Below are 19,464 nucleotides of genomic sequence, written 5' to 3' on the forward strand. Positions count from 1 at the left end.
GTGTACAAAAGGGGATATGGCATGTGTTCGAAATGGCTAAAAAGTGCAGTACCATAGCAGCTTCGAACAGCATAGAGGGCGCTAATTTGCATTTACCTCTGTGTTTTAATCAGATATGATGTTTAAAAGAGCAAATTAATATCTGTCTGATACTGTCACAGTGTGTCTGATATTTTTTTCTTCTGGAGAAAGTCTTGTTTGTTTTATTTTGGCAAGAATAAAAGTAGCTTTGAAAAAAAAATATTAAAAAAATATTATAAAAAAGATATATATACATATATATATACATGTGTGTGTGTGTATTTATATATATATATATATATATATATATATATATATATATATATATATATATATGTATATATGTATATATGTATATATATATATATATATATATATATATATATATATATATATATATATATATATATATATATATAAATTATATACATTCAATTATAAATTATTAATATTAATTATATAAATTATAATTATGTAAATATATATAGTCTGTTCATCCATCCATCCATGCAGTAAGTGTCCTTTATTGAATCATATCTGTGCAGTTACATATCCCTGATAATAACCCCAACTGGAAATGTTGATTAAATTGCCCCCTCTAGTGTACAAAAGGGGATATGGCATGTGTTCGAAATGGCTAAAAAGTGCAGTACCATAGCAGCTTCGAACAGCATAGAGGGCGCTAATTTGCATTTACCTCTGTGTTTTAATCAGATATGATGTTTAAAAGAGCAAATTAATATCTGTCTGATACTGTCACAGTGTGTCTGATATTTTTTTCTTCTGGAGAAATTCTTGGAGAAGAATAAAAGTAGCTTTGAAAAAAAAATATTAAAAAAATATTATAAAAAAGATATATATACATATATATATATATACATGTGTGTGTGTGTATTTACATATATATATATATATATATATATATATATATATATATATATATATATATATATATATATATATATATATAATGCACATAAAAAATGTAGAATTGGTCTCTCAATTTTATTTACAAACAATGTTAGACCTTTTACTGGGATTTTTAATACTCACTGTAATGGTTTGGTACTAGCGAGTAACATTGAAAGCAAAAATAACAACTGTGAGTAGATATAGTTGAGTACATCCCTCACATGTCTCTCATTTCAATTAATATATTGTACAGGATGCTTTACAATAATATGTTTGTGCATATACCTCAGATTATTCAGAAACAAAGAAAAAATAAATAAAAATTTGGAACTTATCTAACAAAAATAAACAGAAGATCAGAGGGCAAGTAGAAAAAAGTAGAACGTAGAAATAAGTACAAAGTATGAATAATAATGGTAATAAAATTACAAATAAATTAATAAATATAAATGGAGAAAAAAAGAAACAACAGAGGGAAAAAAAAGTACAACAAAATGTGATAAAATTAAACAGAGATACTCACATAACACAAATACAGCTACAGGTAAAGATCTTGTTTTATCCGTGATGATTACAAAACCATTATCGTAGAAGAATCTTATCACTTTTCTTGTTATTAACCAGTCTAAAAGATTAAATGACAAGAAAAGTGATAGATTATTCTTGATAGATAGAGATAGATTTATACAAATAACGCTGGTTTCGTACTTGACCTAAATTTGACCTGACCTTTAACCAGCGACGTGCATGACTTTTATTTTAATGTGTGTGTGTGTGTGTGTGTGCTTTTTTTATTTTACTTTTTTTTTAATGAATTAATAAATGCTGTCGTTTACCTTTTACGGCGGCCTGTTTTACAAATATAGATTAGGCAAAAACATCGAAAAAAAAAAAAAAAGCTTGTTAGTAAATCTCGTTGAGGCTGTCAATCAAATCCATTGACTCCGCCCACCGTGTCGAACTGAAGCGAGAATATTTCGGTAAGAAAAACACTTCTTTTGACCTTTAAATTGATAAAATGAGATTATTTCCAAACTTTTTTGGTAAAACAGATCGCCCGCGTAGCTCACAAACTTTGTAACATGTCGACGAAAACGCAGTTTGGTCGTTTGTTTCTCTGTCTGTCGCCGATTTAGTTAATTAGGGAAAAAAACGGGCACCTTTCCACTGAGGTCAAGTTGGTTTTTATATTCGCACGTTCGGACCTTGACCGTTTTAAATATGATTTCAGGCTGGATTCTTTCATAAAGTCTAAGTGGAGAAATCATATTTACGTTACAGTAACGTTACAGTCAATGAATTTACTCCATTTCAGACCCATACAAAAAGTTGTCACGGACGGAGGCGTAAATATGAAAGCACCTTTACCTCGATCGGATTTCCTCCGGTTTTCTAAGAAATCTGATTTGCAACATGATGCGTAGGGTTGGTTAGTATGATCGCACGTTCGTGCATTTAACCTGGCAGGATCTCTACCGTTTACCGTGTTACTTTGAATATTCGACCTTAATTAGCATGCAATTTTCACTTGTAAACAACATCAGCACTGTGGAGAACGATTTACTTTGAATTGGGGTAATTACAGTTGGTTTTGTATTCCCACATTCTGTCTTTCTCCTTTATAATATAACCTCAGAAAAGTATTGATTGGAATTTCCAAAGAGTAAAATCCCATCAGCAGGCAAAGTGCAGCCTCGTTGACAGTCCATTAAATAGTGCTAATGTTGTTTTAAAGTCATACTTGCATGTGGTTTCAGACCCCGTGTTCAAAGTACCACGGTAAACTATGTATGGAGCTGTCACTGAACGAACGTGTGAATATGAAACCAACTTTACCTCAATGTACTGTGACAGTCATTTTGCTGCTAATAGGATCTCCCTTTTTGCAAATAATAATTTATGCCCTTGCGTCTTTAGGGAGAGAGCCTGAATATCCCCACTTAAAACCAACGTCACCTCTGTATTTGCAACCTCCTCGTAGTCCCCCATCTATTCAGTTCAGTGGCACGTTGTCACTGGGATAGAGGTAAAGTTGGTTTGACGTTCGGATGGTCGGACATTCTCCTTAATGGGAAAATGTCAGAAAAGTATAGCTTTTTAAACGGGGAAGTCATATAAGCAGCCAGTGATTATCAAAAGTACAACAATGTTCGCAGTCAACAACGGTGTTAATGTTGTTTTCGAGTCAAATTTGCATGCTCATTTGCCCATCGAATATTCAAAGTAACACGGTAATAGACGATATAGAGACTGCTAAATGAAAAAAATAAATAAACAAATTAATTAAATGTGTGACTACAAAACCAACCGTACCTCAATGTCACGGAGCCATACACCGCACTAATGCTTGTATAAGCAATTGAGGTAACGTTAGAGCTGCCTTTTCTAGAGGCTCATTGGGACCTTCTGCCTAATGCTGTCATTTCAGAAAAGCATTCGTTCGCAAAGTTCCACGTCTGTATAGTGTGTACCTGTTTTTAATAGGGCGCGCGCACACGCAAACACAAGCACGCAAGGTGCAACGAGAAAGTTTGACTCTATCTCTTAAAAAATGAATACATTTGTTTGAACGAGCCTGTCATTGATGAGAATTTTTTGTTAACATGACGATGCTGCCCCTGCTCTTGTTTTTCTCTCACAAGAAAACCACGATGGACAGAACTGACGGTAAGTGCATGCATGACGTGACCTAAAAGTTATATCACAATATGCAGTGCGGACAAATAACCCATGATCCTCTTTGTTCCTCCAGATCCCCTCGCTGTACACTGCCTCAAGTGCCTGACGGTTCAGGAGGACCTCTCAGGGCACTTGAGGCAGGTCTGCATGACCGGCGCTGAGGAAGCCCTGGTCCTGGAGGAGGTGGCTCGTGCCTTGGAGTCGCGCGCCAGGTTTGTCACGGAGGGGAGGGTGGTAAACCTGGCGGAGGTGCGGGGCCTTGTCCAGGAGGACCCCACCTGCGGCTCCTTGGCCGAGTACTTCAGGGCCAAGGGCTTCCTCATCGCCGAGCAGCCCATCGAACTCAGGTATGTAGGCATGCTTGCAGAGGGTGAACTGTGAACCATAACACGCATCACAAACACCACATGAACGGCAATATTTTTTCAAAGTCTTTATTTTTTTATTTTTTGGTTCAGTCAACGTCACCTCGTCAAGTCCTTAAATGTAAACACTGTAATGTAAATGCTAGTAAAACATGCGTTTGAAGGCTTCGGCTGTTCTGCGGCACTTGCCGACTGTTTGCAAATTCAAGACCACGGTGTTTCCGAGCGACCGATCCGTTTATGATTAAAAATAGCCAGTACAGTATTGCCAAAGCACTTCAAATATGAAATATGTTAAAACCATTGAAAAAAATAATAATACAGATAAGATATAATGACAAAACAGACAATACATTGGATAAATATAACAACAATAAGAATAATAATAATAATAAAAAGTTTAAATTTGTTAAATAAGATACATGAACTTACATTAACCATTTCTTATGGTGTGTAGGGTGTATACATATTTTGCAGCTACTCTGGATGTCAATTCATGCTCTCTCTCTCTCTCTCTCTCTCTCAAGATCAAGATATTTTATTGGCATGACATTCAGTACAGTATTGAAAAAGCACATCAAATATTCTGTTTATTAAGGAGGTTCCAGTTGTCCCAGAAATTGTTGGAGTCAACAGATTGTTCAACTCTTTTGAGCTGTTTTTGGGTGTAGTCTACTTTGTTTTTTTGTTTTTTTCGGATTGGGTTTTTGTATATTTTTTAAGCTCCTCGTTGTACCCAGGACGTAAATCTGTATTCCCTGGTTGCCTGTGTTTTTGACTTGCTAGCTGTCTTGATATTTAGTTTTACAATCATACAAGTCGTACCATTTTTTAATTCTCTTGTTTTTGTTCAAAGGTTTTCTTAGTAGTTTTAATATTGGACACCTTTGCCAAATAATCAAATATGTCATTTATGTTTTCTACAGCTACATTGTCTGCTGGAGTATTACGATGTCTATGTCTAAAATGCTTTTCTTTAAATCCAAGGTGTTAACTTTACACCCAAGACTGGACGAGTTAACACCCGGGATATTCCACAGTGAGATTGTCAGCGGTTTGATTTGGTCAACAAAACATTTTTAAGATTCCTCTAGAATATAACCAATCCATATACAATACCTAAATATCACATACAGTCATTTATATTAACAAGATTATCTAGAGTACAAGCAATTTTGACTATTTTACTCACAACTATTCCATCAAGCGTGGGCAGATAAAGTGAGTGTCCACTGACTGTTTTAATGCTGCAGCATAGCTCAGTTTTCCCTGTTCTTGTCTGGTGTTGTCGCCCATCACTGGGGGCTTCTCTGAGTACGAGCTGTTTCCTCTGCTGGTGGTGGTGGTAATACAAGATCATGCTGCTGCTGCTGCTGCTGTTGTTGATGAGGGTGTGGGTACTGAGGGTGTCGACGGGTGTGGGTGCTGATGTTCTGCTGGCAGGGGGCGTGGATGGTGCAGGTGTGGGTGCACTGGCACAGGGCGTGGATGGTGAAGGTGTGGGTGCACTGGCACAGGGCGTGGATGGTGAAGGTGTTGGTGCACTGACTCTCTCTCTCTCTCTCTATCTCTTTATAATAGCTAGTAAAACTACAGTCTAATATCATCAACAGTGGGCATTTTGATCCATTTTTAACCATGACTGAAGTTTTTTCTTCTTCTTCTTTTTAGCAGCGGCAGCCATAGCCCATATCCGGCTACTATGGAGGCGGACATGGCTGAGGTCTCCCGTCGCCTCAGCCAGCGGTGCGAGCTGCCTCCCAGGACCCAGACGGATTTTCGCAGCTTTTGCGTTGCCACTTTAATGTGGCTACACCGTCTGGGTCCTGGAAGCGTCATGGAGCTTAAGGTAAGGCCAGCGCCAACACCGTTGAGTCGCGTTCAAAACACTGACTTGTCTGCTTGTTGAGCCCTGTAACAGGCATCACATCTGTTCTTGGCCTCCACACGCACAGGTGCGGGAGTGGCTGGGGAGGCGGCCAGAGGGAGAGGCCGTAATCCTGACGCTTCCCAGGAAAACCGTGAGCCTGAGCCGAAAAGAGGAAGAGGCAAGTTGATCCTAACCAAAGATAATGACCATAAAAAAAATAAAAAACATAACGAATGACTAAATCCGTCTGGTGACAAATGCCAACGTAGAACCTTTAATCGATGATTACACTGATGTAATGTGCGTATGTTATAAAGTGTAACATGTCTCGTGTGTAACCTATGCACCTCTCTCTCTTTTGTCGCAGTGGCTGGATTGCTATTACAGGCACATCCGGCCACTCTACCTTAAGGCTCAGGCTCCGGGGGCAGAGGATAAAGGATGCTTTTTCCTGGGAGCGTCAGGACTCCCCCTCACTAACCCCAGCCAGGACATCCTGCGCCTGAAGGCAAAGCAAGTGTTCTTGTCAGCTATTAATGTTTTTTAGCCTGTTATTTTGTGTGTACATTTCCACCCATGCACTTTTCAGGAATTACATATACATACATACATACATACATACATACATACATACATACGAGAAAGAAAATGACCGCATATTCTGTCTGGCCCCAGCCATCACTGACATCTTGCTCTATACATTTCAACAGATACGTTAAGAGGCAGCCCGCACCGCCCGCTACCACCGCTGCTTTGCCTTCTCCTCCGGCTCCAGCTTCAGCTTCTCCTCCAGCTGCACTGCCTCAGCCGCCTGCTCCACCTGGCGAGGAGAGGTACAGTACAAGGGGGGGTTGGAGAAAAGAGAAAGCAATAGTTCAATAATTGCGTTATTGGCATGACAAATGTTACAAATGTATTGGTAAAACGGTTCTAAAGTTTACTTAAAAATTAACATACACACACACACACACACACATATAAATAATATATATTATACATCTCTCTTCCAGGCCGTCCACCTCTGGGCTGCAACCCCCTCCATTGCCTCCGCCTCGTTATTGGGGGGCTTTTCAGGATAAGTTTCCAGTAAACTTGAATGGGAAGCCCCCTAGTAGGGCGGAGGCAGCCGCGGTCGGGTTCACCGACCGCGGTTACTACCATCACTGGAGGAGGGAGCAGCTCAAAATCCGGACGCGCCATCTCGTTGGTAAGTGCTCACCTTTACGCCGCGTCGCACCACAGTCTTCGTGTAGTGACACTCACACATCCCCCTTCTCCCCCAGAGCAGTGCAGCGACCGGAAGGGCCGGAAGCCTTCCCTGGCCCGGGTGCAGAGTGCCATTAGGGCCGAGACTGCATGGACCACCAACGTGCCGACGGTGGACAGCGTCCTGGCAGAGTGGGAGCTCTCAAAGGCGCTGTCCACCGTCCTCAGTGACCAGCAGCTGGTCACGTTGGTGGTCCAGCAGTCTTGGAAAGGACTGGAAATCCAGACCCTCGGGGACAAAGGCAGAGGTGAGACCTTTCTCTCGTTATTCACGGGAACGGGGTGAGAGGGATTGGTTTACAGGGTTTCCGCCGGGGTCTTAAAAAGTCTAAAATTTAAAAATTGGTCTTGAAAAGTGCAAAATTTGCTGCTCTAGGTCTTGAATGTTTTTGCACCGGTCACCGGTTTTTCCATGTAACGCTACATCTAATGCTCATTTAAAATAGTTTTCTTCTTTTTTTTTTCAATTTTATTAGTTTTTTTATTTAGTAGTTGTTAGGCTTCCGTGTTGTTTTCGTTCTTTGTTTCGCTAGTCCGATTGCAATTTGCGGTATTACAACTACAAATGACGTCACCATGCCTCAGCCAATCAGCGTTCTGTTACTGACTCAGTGCGCGCAGTGTTTGCGGAGGTTTGCTGTGGGCGCCACAAGATCTGCTCTCGCTCCGCGGGACGATGCAGACTCAAAAATTTCGTGTCTTGTGTTTCCTCTTCCTTTCGTGTTTTTGCTCTCCAGAGAAGCTTCAGCCTACTTTCGTATTAAGAATGGTGAACTGATAAAAAGAAAGGCAGTGTAGTTTTACTACAGTAAAGTGTGGCGAATTGTAGAATAATGGACCCTCTATAATCCGTCTTTAGTACGGTTCCATTTGAATACATTTTTTTTCACCGCAAATTTTGTGTGTGCCTGTTTTTGATATAGACATATAGGTCTTGCATTTATCACTCGATGGTGTTAAAAAGGTCCTGAAAAGTCTTCAATTTGACATTATGATATCTGCAGAAACCCTGTGTTTAGTCATTTGCTTAACCAAAGACATGTTTTTTTTTTTTTTTGTTCTGTGCAGGTGTCGTCGCCACCATGCCCTTTAAAAAAGGAGAAATCGTTTGCGATTATCATGGGGAGGAGCTGTCGTACGAGGAGGGCTTAAGGAGACAGGAGGCCCTCCCCAGAGACAGCTCCTCCTATATGTATTTCTTTAAAGGGCATGGTGACAGGAGCCTTTGCCTGGATTCCCAGTCCTGGCCCTGCCCCTGTCACCCGGGCATGGAAACATTCGGAAGGCTCATGAACCACTCCCGGCACCGCAACAACGTGCGGCCCTTTGTGAAGCGTTTAACGCTACCACAAGGGCCACGGGAGTGTGTTCTATTCCGCGCCCTTCGGGACATCTCCATGGGGGAGGAGCTGCTGCTGGACTACGGCGTTAGACGGGGGTCCTTCCGAGGAGAGGGCAAAGACTTGGATTGGCTGGACGACTAGGCGCGGTGAGCATCCGACACTTTTAAAATACGAATTTTTTCCTTTTTTTTTTTTTTTCCCTTACTAATCTGTTTTTTTTTTTTTTCTCTCTTTAAATCTTCAGCAAGTCGCCTAGGGTCCAGCCAGCCACCTTTTTTTTTTTTTTTTTTTTTTTTGTGTCCTTCCACTGATTTTTTTCCCCTTTTTTTCTATTTATTTATTTATTTATTTATTACTTAATTATTTATTTATTTATTTATTTATTCATTTATTTAGTTAGTTAGTTAGTGTTTTATATTGCTGTTTAAAAAAAAAAAAAAAAAAAAACAACAACAAAAAAAATAAAAAATAACAAAAATAACAAAAAAACAACTTTTTTTTAACCCAGCCACTAGCAGTGACACTTTGTTGTTTTAGTGCCGGTCCCAAGCCCGGAGAAAATGGGGAGGGTTTTTACAATTTTTAAGTAGTTTTGCAGTAAAACTTGGGCCTGATTTTTGCCTGTTGGTGCACAACTGTTGAACGTCAGCTTTCAGCACAGCCAAACAAGGTGACACAAAGGGTTGGCCAAGTGTAAGGTGGTAAAAGCAAGTTTCGTCCTAGTTAGTTTTTCACAATTGCTTTGCCACATTTTTAAAACCCCTAGTCTACCAAGATGTTTCAATCATTTTTGTTACCGTTAGCGTCCTGCGGGCAAAAATGTATTTACTTTTATTGATGCAAAATAGGAATTTTGTCTTTAAAGGATGCATGAAACAAGTTAACTTAATTCAGTATAATGTTTCTAATTTTTTTGTTAAAACACTATGAAAATGTAAAAAAAAAAAATAATACTAATAAATAATTTATTTGGCCTCAATTTAAACAAACAAATTAAGTTAAACATTAGTAAATTTAATTTTTTGTTTAAATTAAACCCAAATAAATAGTTTGCAACAGTTGCGCAGACATAACTTTTTTTTTTTTAGTGTAGCTGGGGTATTGCATGGGGCACTGTGCCGGCCCTGCCTTAAACACTCTTAATTTTTTCAAAGTAAATGCTCCGTGCCCCGAGGGGATCTTACAGTGCTTACCAAACACTGCTATTGACTCTTTGGAGTTTGTACACGAGGCAAGACTTGCCTTCCAATGGGTCCTCGTTCGTGGGTTTAGGAGCTCATTCCAATTACAGGGCCTCGAAAGAGACCTGCGTTGTTGTTGTTGTTGTTGTTTTTTTTTTTTTTCTTCTAGAAAACCGTTTTCGGAATATTGAACATAACTATATCAATTCTGTTTGGGAGGAACCAATTGGATTTTATTTATTTATTCATTCATTCATTCATTCATTCATTTATTTATTTATTTTTATTTATTTATTTATTTATTTAATCATTTTAAGCCCTGCTTTGCTGCAGCTCTGATCATTGATCTCCTGCTCCAGTCGCTCCAGTTGTTATTCAGCTCCACTCAATGCAGTCTTTTCTTCATCTCTGATCATCTGCCTGAGCTCCGAGCGGCTTCTCTCGATCCAGCAGATGAGCTGAGTGAGGATCCTCTCGGTGGGGTCCACTGCGGCCTGTGCAGAGCGCTTGTGAGACTCCACAGCCTCTCTCCGCTCCTTCTGTCTCACCTGGAGTCTCTGCTGGAAACTGCTCTAGGGGTTTCCCACAGCTGACCCTGTAGTTCAGTCCTCTCTGCAGCAGCTGAAACGGTGTCATTGTTTTTGCGTTGATTCAGCAAACACGGATAACATATACAGCAGGGATCAGTGCTGCAGAAGATCTTCAGGAGTTTCTCATGTTGAGGACAGATCACCTCCTGCAGTTTATGAGTGGCTTCTGTCACTTTGTGTTGATTTCCTGGGTGAATTTCATGATGTGACAGTAACAGTTCAGACACACCAGACAGGACTCGACGGCTCTGTTTCTGGCTCCAGTACAGACGTCACACTCCACATCTCCAGATGCAGCAGGATTCCGAGCAGGACCGGCTGCTTGTAGTTTGCTCTTCTGCACTTTCTCCAGCACTTCGGCCAGCATGGTGTTTTTAGCTAAAGCGGGTCTGGGCCTGAAGGTCTGTCTGAACTGAGGGCAGCTGTAGACTCTCTTCTGATTCCAGCAGTCTGTGATGCAGCTCATACAGTAACTGTGTCCACACGGAAAGGAGACTGGGTGATTTAGTAGATCCAGACTAACCGCATAGCTGAACTGATCCTGTGCCACAGAAACACTGAATTCTGCCATTTTAAAGCTCACACTCTTTTTTTTTTTTTTCCCCAAACATTTCCAGTCCAGTGCATAACCATCTTACAATATTACACATTTTAGCACAACATTTGTGACAAAATAACAAAAAGAAACATTGCTGAATCAAATTGATTTTTTTAATAACCGATTTTGGTACATCCAATACTTTGGCAAGATACACCGATTGTGATAGATTTTTGACAAACGAGTCCTTCCTTTAAGTGATAAATCTCTCATGAGCCACGTGTCAAATTTATTTTCATTTTCATCAAAGGAGGTTGTAAATTAGAATGTATCCTATTTGACTGATCTTTACAAATGTTAACATCAAAGTAAGTTACTTATTCTCTGATTGGAATACCTTCAAATTCAGTAAAAGGATTGTTTTTGTCTTTAAGTGGGAATAGGATACATATATATATATTTATATATATATATATATATATATATATATATATATATATATAGAATAAATATATTTTATTTTAAATTATTTTAATACATATATTTTAATTTATTTATGTGTGTGTGTGTGTGTGTGTGTATATATATTAAAATATATATATAGAATTATTTTTTATTTATCTATTTATTTTTTTACTATTTTACAAATGATGTTTTACAGAGCAAGAACATTTTCACAGTATGTCTGTCAATATTTTAATAAATTGTGGAAAAAAATAAACAGAGGGCTAATAATTCTGACTTCAAGTGTGTCTGTGTGTGTGTGTGTGTGTGTGTGTGTGTGTGCCTGTACTGTTATATTCCTAATGATAATGACCACCACTGGAAATGTTAATTAAATTGCGCCATCTAGTGTACATAAGGTAAAATGGTCTGTGTTCGAAACTGCTAAAAAGTGTAATTGCTTTAGCCGTCTCGAACAAAACAGGGGGCGCTAGACTGCGGTTTTGTCTGTGTTATTATCTCTGATGTTTAACAGAGCAGATGAATGTTCACAGTATGTCTGATAATATTTAGATATATTTATATTTATTTATATATTAAAATATATATGTAGATTTCTAGAATATATATATATATATATATATATATATATATATATATATATATATATATATATATATATATATAGTGTTAATGATTGTAAAGCTTTAACATTGCTGGAGGTAGAGATTACTTAGTATTTAAATAATACTTCGAAATGACATGATGGGCTTACGAATGTCAGGTACGACGGCGTGACGTCACTGATATGCAAATGAGCGCATGACGTCATCTGACAACATCCGTACTCGCCGTCGAACCTTTTATCTTCTGCAGATTAAGGTAACAGGCTGCTGCTAAATGCTCGTTTTACCGTGCTTAGGCAAAATGTAGGGCCACCAAATGAGTAACCACCGTGCGTTTTACTGAACGCAGCTGATATGGGGAACATGCTAGTGTTATTGCAACATTTTCCGTTGTACACAGGTGTCATGAGAAATCGGGTCCCCCCCCCACCCTCTCCCCCGGACCATTGGTTCCGCCTAGGATACTATTGGTTCACTGGAGTTGTAAGTATAGTTTGTAGCGCCTGATTAAAATAATAACAACATTATATATATATATGTGTGTGTGTATATATATATATATATATATATATATATATATATATATATATATATATATATACACATACACATATATACACACACACACACACACACACGTAAATGTAGTGAAATTTTGTTTAAATGCATGCAATTTAAAGAACGTTATAATGACATAACGTTAAACCTATTTTAAATTATGTATTTCGTATACTGATGTACAACTTAAAGGCATGAGTAAAGCTTTTAATTTTAGATGCTACCAATTATGTAAATGTCACATATAAATAAATAAACATCAAAAAGTTCTCAAGTCATTAACAAAGGTTGGAGAATTATTGTAGTTACCGATAATAATGTTACTGATATGGTTAGGGTTAAAATGTCAAGACTGCGTGCTGTCAGTCAAATAATTGCTAAATGGTCTCTTTTGTTTACACTTGTCAAAGAGGATAAGTGTAACGGAGTAGGTTGATTGCTCTTTTACCGTGCTTAAGTGAAATGAATGACCACAGAATGACTAATTTGCACTGCACCAGTTTATAGTGAACTCGCTGGTGTTTTGTGACGTTTTAAGTGACGTGCGCACACACACACACAAACCCTTTGATAGGGTCAAGCATACCCAGAATTATGAGACAAACACATTCTTAGTCATCTTTCCGATCGCCATGGAGGCGAGCATTGGTTTATTTTGTTATCAGAAGAAAATATGCATCTTAAACTTTAAAGAACATAATGGAAAACAAAAATAATAAATCAGGATGTGGGGGTCCAAACAAAACAAAAAAACAAAGTCCAATAACTCAGATAAAGCCACAAGGCCATGATGTCTATACAGCTCAGAACAATTAGCTGCGCAGATTGGAATCAGGTGGCAGCAATCTGCAAACAAAAGAAATTAGGAAACCAAAAAAAAAAAAAACAGGACGTAGCACAAGTATAAATGCATGCCATTCTCTCCCTCTCTCACACACACACACACACGTATGTTTTTTTAATGCAACAACTTAATTCTCACCTCTTCTGTGTTTCGCATGACCCCAAACAAGATGAGCTGCTCAAGTGGAAGTGACCTTGACCTTGTTGCCAAGCAAGAGTTCAACATCAGCATGAATCGAATTGAAACATTTTTAGTGTGCCAAGTAGACGAGTTACGGGAAATCGCATAGAACCTTCAGAGAAGCAACGGAGACCTTGACAGAAAGAGATCTACCCGCTGTGCAGAGTGAGCTGTCTGCCCTCAAATCCACCATCCCAGACTAGGGCAGGCAAATGGAGGAACTTAAGGGCAAGCTAGCGACAGAGGCAACCGACAAGAACAGACCCAACGACAGCACCGACGATGAAAGCGCCAACGATGACAGCGACAACGACAGTGACGACATGGCCTCGCAGGCACCTGCTTTGTCTATGCCAGATGCCAAAAGAGAGAGAGAGAGTGAAGAAGGCCTGGACGACCTCCTGCAGCTATTTTGGCCCACAAATACACAAGTACCAGGGAGCAGCTGAATGAAAGGCCACAAGCCCATGCAAGTAAAAAAAAAAATTATTATTATTATTATTATTATTATTTTATTATGACTCAAGTCAATTAGACTTTTCCTCCAACCTCAATTAAAACACTGCTGATCCAAATAATTGAAAATGTGTGACACTTTGATTATTTGCATCAGCTGTATCAGATTGGCTATGGCTATGCTAGATAGCTTGGCTATGCTCTCTTTCTTGCTTGTCTCTCTGGTCAGAAACGGCATCAAAACTTCTCTCAATTAAAACGGTCTGTGTTGCGTTTTTTCCATGACAAGATGGACTCTGACGAAGAGCTGGACCTGTCCTCGGAGGAATCGGTTCAAGACAAACTCAAGTCCCTAGAAAACTTCACCATCGAGCACATATCCAGTTTACAGCAGGACACCAGGAGACTTGGCTGGTTTGAAGGCAAAGGTGGACTCTTAAAACGCTCGTTGCCGACCAAGGCCGACAGCTGCAGGAACTGAGGGACAGCCTGGAAAGGAAAACAGGAAGGAACAGCAAGACGGCAGGTGTTTAACTTTCGTGATGGACAACCTGATTGAGACTGGTGAGAACTGAACACATTTACACGGTCTGGTGTTAAATTGCATCACACTAAAACAAATACCTGTTAATTCCATCAGGATGCACGCAAGCTGGAGAGTGACGCGTCCATAGTGAAGGCGGAAGGAGTTGCAGAGTCGTCAAAAGGCTACCGCAAACCAAAAATGTAGTTGTACATCAAAGAAAAGCGCAGCAGCAGGAGTTACCTCAAGAAAATGCACAGAAAGTTATTGGTGAGAAAGAAATTGACTTTTTTTTTATTTATTTATTTTTTTTTATTTGGTGTCGTGGGCTGGAAGGAGAAATTACCAGAAGGTAGAGCTGTTTTGTCTGCGTTTCTCTTCTTCTCGTGTGACAGTTCGAAGTGACACAACTGCACCATTAAGATTATGCAACTTAATAAACTTTTACAATCATCTTCAAACTTTTGACTGTTCTTTTAAAATGCACAAATACATACATGTGTATAGCTCGATGGTTTCTAAATCCATGTATGAAGGGTCACAGCTCCGCACAGTTCTGCTGCAACGCACAGCTGCTTTAAAATATTCTTAAGCACCTCTGTAAGTTGAATCAGGTGTGTTTTTAATTGGTATTAGAGTAAATATGTGCAGGGCAGCCAATTAAGTTTTAAGACCTATATGAGCTCATACATTTTATTTAATTGTGTGTGTGTGTGTGTGTGTGTGTGTGTGTGTGTGTGTGTGTGTGTGTGTGTAAAATATACACAAGTATGTAGCATTGGTCTCAAACTTGCATTTACACAAAATTTTAGACCTTTTTACGAGGATTTTTCATACTGTGTTGGGATTTTAAGCTAACCAGAAATAACTGAAACAAAAATGACAATGATTATTATTATTGATGCCATTTTTTTATTTTTATTTTTTTATACTTGTTTCAGATGTTGATGTCAATCTTGCAATAATGGCTCTCAAAATGGTCCTTTCAATTTTATTATTTGTCAGAAAATGCTTGCCTTATAATAATAATAATTATTATTATTATTATTATTATTAATGACAATCATCATTAATAATGAATCATCAGATTTTCACCGAACAGGTGTACTATTCAGTCATATTAATTATTCGAATTTTAATAATGTATATAAATGTATAAAATTATATATACAGATATTATATACATGTATATAAAATAAAAACTGCTGGGAGTGCAGTTAAGCGTGTTCAAAAAATAATAAAATAAATAAAACACGATTAGCCAATCAGGGCCTATACCCGCACATTTCAAAAAAGCGCCAAAAAGAACAGCATCCGTTAAGACCCGAGTGACCCTCACACACAAACCACACACCAGCGACACCGCACGCGACACATTGCTGCAAGGATAAAGGTAAATTTTATGATTTGTTGTATCAACACTTCGATATATTCGAATGTTTGGGTGACTTGTTTATTGTTTGCGTCCATATTGTAACCTGATCGTCGCGTTGTTTGATGCCTCCAGCGCTTTTCATAATGAATCTCGAAGCTGCCGTGCTTAAAATGTGTAAGTTAGCTTGATGTATCAAAGTGACGCTAATGTTTGTGATCGTATATTAATTCGGGCTTTAACGTAAACGTTAGATTCTTGACTTTTAGTGCAGACCTGGAGTTGCCAAAGTCCACGTTAACTGCATTTGCGTATATTCACGTACAGCCTTTCCTATAAACTTTTCAAAATAATGTCCGAATTAATGTCATTTCCACGCTGCATATTTTTAAGCAGGATGTTTCAAACGTTCTTGTTAAACTACACGTGCAGCCAAAAAGGTGTTTACTTTGATCCACGCAAAAATAGGTATTTTGAAAAATAATGCATGAAACAAGTTAACTTAAGTCATTGCTCAAATGTGAAGATGCGTGTATTTTTCTAAATCTATCCCACAAGCACACCTACGTGTGCCTGAGGTCAGAGGTTGTGACAGGGGGATTTGACTGTAAGTTTGTTCGAATATTTTAATTCCATCATTCATTTTCTTTTCGGCTCAGTCCCTTTATTAAGTCCCCGGGTCGCCACAGCGGAATGAACCGCCACTTATCCAGCACATGCTTTACGCAGCGCATGCCCTTCCCGCTGCAACCCATCCCTGGCAAACATCCATACACGCTCATTCACAACAGACAATTTCAGTCTACCCAATTCACCTGTGCCACTTGTGTTAGGACTGTGGGGGAAAACGAAGGAAACCCACACGAACGTGGGAAAACAGATTTTCAACCTACTTCAAAATATCTTTGTTTTTGTGCAAACATTGATTGCTCTAATGCGTGTGTTCTTTTCAATATTTTTCAGAAGGCTCCAGATCACACTAGTGCTAGAGATGCCACACACCCCCACCCATTTGCAAGACGAAAATGTGCCGGAGCTGAAAAGAAGCAGGTTAAGTGTAAGTTTTTTTTATTTTTTTTTTATTTTTTACACATATCTTGATTCGTTCGTTTCCTTTCGGCTCAGTCTCTTTAATAATCCGGGGTCGCCACTGCGGAATGAACCGCCAACTTTTCCAGCACATATTAGACTGGCAAAGCCTTTTTACCTATTTACAGTACTGTATACCCTTAATTGGCAGATGGGACAGGGTATGAGAAAAAAAAAAAGCTTGGTTCCCGCAAGAGATAGGGTAAAATGTGCGGGAATGTAAGAGCAGACGGTGTTAATCGTTGAATTTGCAACAATGTTGCAACTTTGTGCGGGAGCGTGGGGGAGGGGAAGAAAACAGAGCACGAGAAAGGACGAGGACAGAGTGTGGGAACACTGGACCTACGCTTTCAAGACTTTCATTAGACCTGGGTCTAGTGTACCAGAACACCTTGAATGTAGTGTAAATGTGTGGGGGAAGGTACATTTATGCGGAAGTACATACTTCAGAATATCCCAGTTTTTGTTCCTGTACAAACATTAATTGCTCAAATGTGAAGATGCGTGTGTTCATCTCAATATTTTTCAGAAAGGAAAGTCTCCCGATCACAACAGAGCTAAAGAGATGCCACACGCCCCCCCCCATTTGCAAGATGAAAATGTGCCGGAGATCCAAAGAAGCGGACCAAGTGTACGTTTATTTTTTTCTTTTTCTTTTTTTTTTTTTTTTTTTTTTTTTTTTTACAAATATCTTGATTCGTTCATTTTCTTTTCGGCTCAGTCCCTTTATTAATCCTGGGTCTCCACAGCGGAATGAACCGGCGACTTTTCAAGCATCCTCGTTTTTGTTTCTGCACAAACAATCATTGCTCAGGTGTGGTGACGCATGTGTGCTCTTTTCCATGTTTTTCAGGACGGCCCGCCAAGGCATCCTGGTGAGGTCACAGAGAGAAGAGATGAAAACATGCCACAGCCATATACAATCGTGACAAAACAGACAGCGGCTGAAAGAGAGAGAGAGACAGTGAGTTTATTTATTTATTTTTAAATATGTTTGTTCATTTTCTGTTCGGCTCAGTCCCTTTATTAATCCGGGGTCGCCACAGCGGAATGAACCGGCGACTTTTCAAGCATCCTGGTTTTTGTTTCTGCACAAACAATCATTGCTCAGGTGTGGTGACGCATGTGTGCTCTTTTCCATGTTTTCAGGACGGCCCGCCAAGGCATCCTGGTGAGGTCACAGAGAGAAGAGATGAAAACATGCCACAGCCATATACAATCGTGACAAAACAGACAGCGGCTGAAAGAGAGAGAGAGACGGTGAGTTTATTTATTTATTTTTAAATATGTTTGTTCATTTTCTGTTCGGCTCAGTCCTTTATTAATCCGGGGGTCGCCACAGCGGAATGAACCGGCGACTTTTCAAGCATCCTGGTTTTTGTTTCTGCACAAACAATCATTGCTCAGGTGTGGTGACGCATGTGTGCTCTTTTCCATGTTTTTCAGGACGGCCCGCCAAGGCATCCTGGTGAGGTCACAGAGAGAAGAGATGAAACATGCCACAGCCATATACAATCGTGACAAAACAGACAGCGGCTGAAAGAGAGAGAGAGACGGTGAGTTTATTTATTTATTTTTTAAATATGTTTGTTCATTTTCTGTTCGGCTCAGTCCCTTTATTAATCCGGGGTCGCCACAGCGGAATGAACCGGCGACTTTTCAAGCATCCTGGTTTTTGTTTCTGCACAAACAATCATTGCTCAGGTGTGGTGACGCATGTGTGCTCTTTTCCATGTTTTTCAGGACGGCCCGCCAAGGCATCCTGGTGAGGTCACAGAGAGAAGAGATGAAAACATGCCACAGCCATATACAATCGTGACAAAACAGACAGCGGCTGAAAGAGAGAGAGAGACGGTGAGTTTATTTATTTATTTTTAAATATGTTTGTTCATTTTCTGTTCGGCTCAGTCCCTTTATTAATCCGGGGTCGCCACAGCGGAATGAACCGGCGACTTTTCAAGCATCCTGGTTTTTTTTTCTGCACAAACAATCATTGCTCAGGTGTGGTGACGCATGTGTGCTCTTTTCCATGTTTTTCAGGACGGCCCGCCAAGGCATCCTGGTGAGGTCACAGAGAGAAGAGATGAAAACATGCCACAGCCATATACAATCGTGACAAAACAGACAGCGGCTGAAAGAGAGAGAGAGACGGTGAGTTTATTTATTTATTTTAAATATGTTTGTTCATTTTCTGTTCGGCTCAGTCCCTTTATTAATCCGGGGTCGCCACAGCGGAATGAACCGGCGACTTTTCAAGCATCCTGGTTTTTTCTCTTTTCCCATGTTTTTCAGGACGGCCCGCCAAGGCATCCTGGTGAGGTCACAGAGAGAAGAGATGAAAACATGCCACAGCCATATACAATCGTGACAAAACAGACAGCGGCTGAAAGAGAGAGAGAGACGGTGAGTTTATTTATTTATTTTTAAATATGTTTGTTCATTTTCTGTTCGGCTCAGTCCCTTTATTAATCCGGGAAAAAAAGTCAGAAAAGTGGGCTTGTCCAGCTCTGTTTAGGGGGGAGGTTCGGAGGAAGAAAAGAGGCATGGTGTGGGAGTGTCTATTTGGGCGCGCTGAATTTAAGAGTCAAAACACACACACACACACAC

The 19,464-nt window shown here is 39.5% G+C and overlaps 2 protein-coding genes, 2 long non-coding RNA genes and 1 pseudogene across 6 annotated transcripts; 3 read left to right on the forward strand and 2 right to left on the reverse strand.

The window, feature by feature from the left end:
• Positions 1-1,719: 1,719 nt before the first annotated feature.
• Positions 1,720-8,881, forward strand: LOC147839560 (uncharacterized). Of its 3 annotated transcripts, none has more exons than XM_087299032.1 (10): positions 1,720-3,600; positions 3,686-3,959; positions 5,649-5,826; positions 5,933-6,025; positions 6,215-6,360; positions 6,558-6,680; positions 6,858-7,054; positions 7,131-7,361; positions 8,182-8,602; positions 8,701-8,881. In XM_087299032.1, the coding sequence occupies exons 1-9, from the start codon at positions 3,537-3,539 to the stop codon at positions 8,595-8,597; spliced, it is 1,722 nt and encodes a 573-aa protein (XP_087155158.1). In that variant the 5' UTR covers positions 1,720-3,536; the 3' UTR covers positions 8,598-8,602; positions 8,701-8,881. The 3 variants fall into 3 exon arrangements, with proteins under 3 accessions (XP_087155158.1, XP_087155157.1, XP_087155159.1); XM_087299033.1 differs by lacking the exon at positions 8,701-8,881 and having other exon boundaries at positions 1,857-1,913; positions 3,576-3,600; positions 8,182-8,694; XM_087299031.1 differs by lacking the exon at positions 8,701-8,881 and having other exon boundaries at positions 8,182-8,694.
• An 895-nt stretch (positions 8,882-9,776) lies between these two features.
• On the reverse strand, positions 9,777-10,804 carry LOC147839561 (E3 ubiquitin/ISG15 ligase TRIM25-like; annotated as a pseudogene).
• A 2,204-nt stretch (positions 10,805-13,008) lies between these two features.
• LOC147839562 (uncharacterized) lies at positions 13,009-14,636 on the reverse strand. Its single transcript, XR_015519276.1, has 3 exons — positions 14,498-14,636; positions 13,376-14,362; positions 13,009-13,239 (listed from the first exon to the last, which is right to left on the reverse strand). It is a non-coding gene; the product is annotated as an uncharacterized LOC147839562 (long non-coding RNA).
• LOC147839563 (uncharacterized) lies at positions 14,304-14,857 on the forward strand. The gene is made up of 2 exons (XR_015519277.1): positions 14,304-14,437; positions 14,514-14,857. It is a non-coding gene; the product is annotated as an uncharacterized LOC147839563 (long non-coding RNA).
• Positions 14,858-15,733: 876 nt separating this feature from the next.
• On the forward strand, positions 15,734-19,246 carry LOC147839564 (uncharacterized). The gene is made up of 9 exons (XM_087299030.1): positions 15,734-15,789; positions 16,732-16,825; positions 17,387-17,488; positions 17,711-17,821; positions 18,007-18,117; positions 18,304-18,413; positions 18,601-18,711; positions 18,898-19,008; positions 19,150-19,246. The coding sequence occupies exons 2-6, from the start codon at positions 16,760-16,762 to the stop codon at positions 18,376-18,378; spliced, it is 465 nt and encodes a 154-aa protein (XP_087155156.1). The 5' UTR covers positions 15,734-15,789; positions 16,732-16,759; the 3' UTR covers positions 18,379-18,413; positions 18,601-18,711; positions 18,898-19,008; positions 19,150-19,246.
• The last annotated feature ends 218 nt before the right edge of the window (positions 19,247-19,464 follow it).

The sequence above is a fragment of the Danio rerio genome, chromosome 20, assembly GCF_052040795.2.
Source record: "Danio rerio strain M-AB ecotype USA chromosome 20, GRCz13ab, whole genome shotgun sequence".
NCBI classification, from domain to species: domain Eukaryota; kingdom Metazoa; phylum Chordata; class Actinopteri; order Cypriniformes; family Danionidae; genus Danio; species Danio rerio.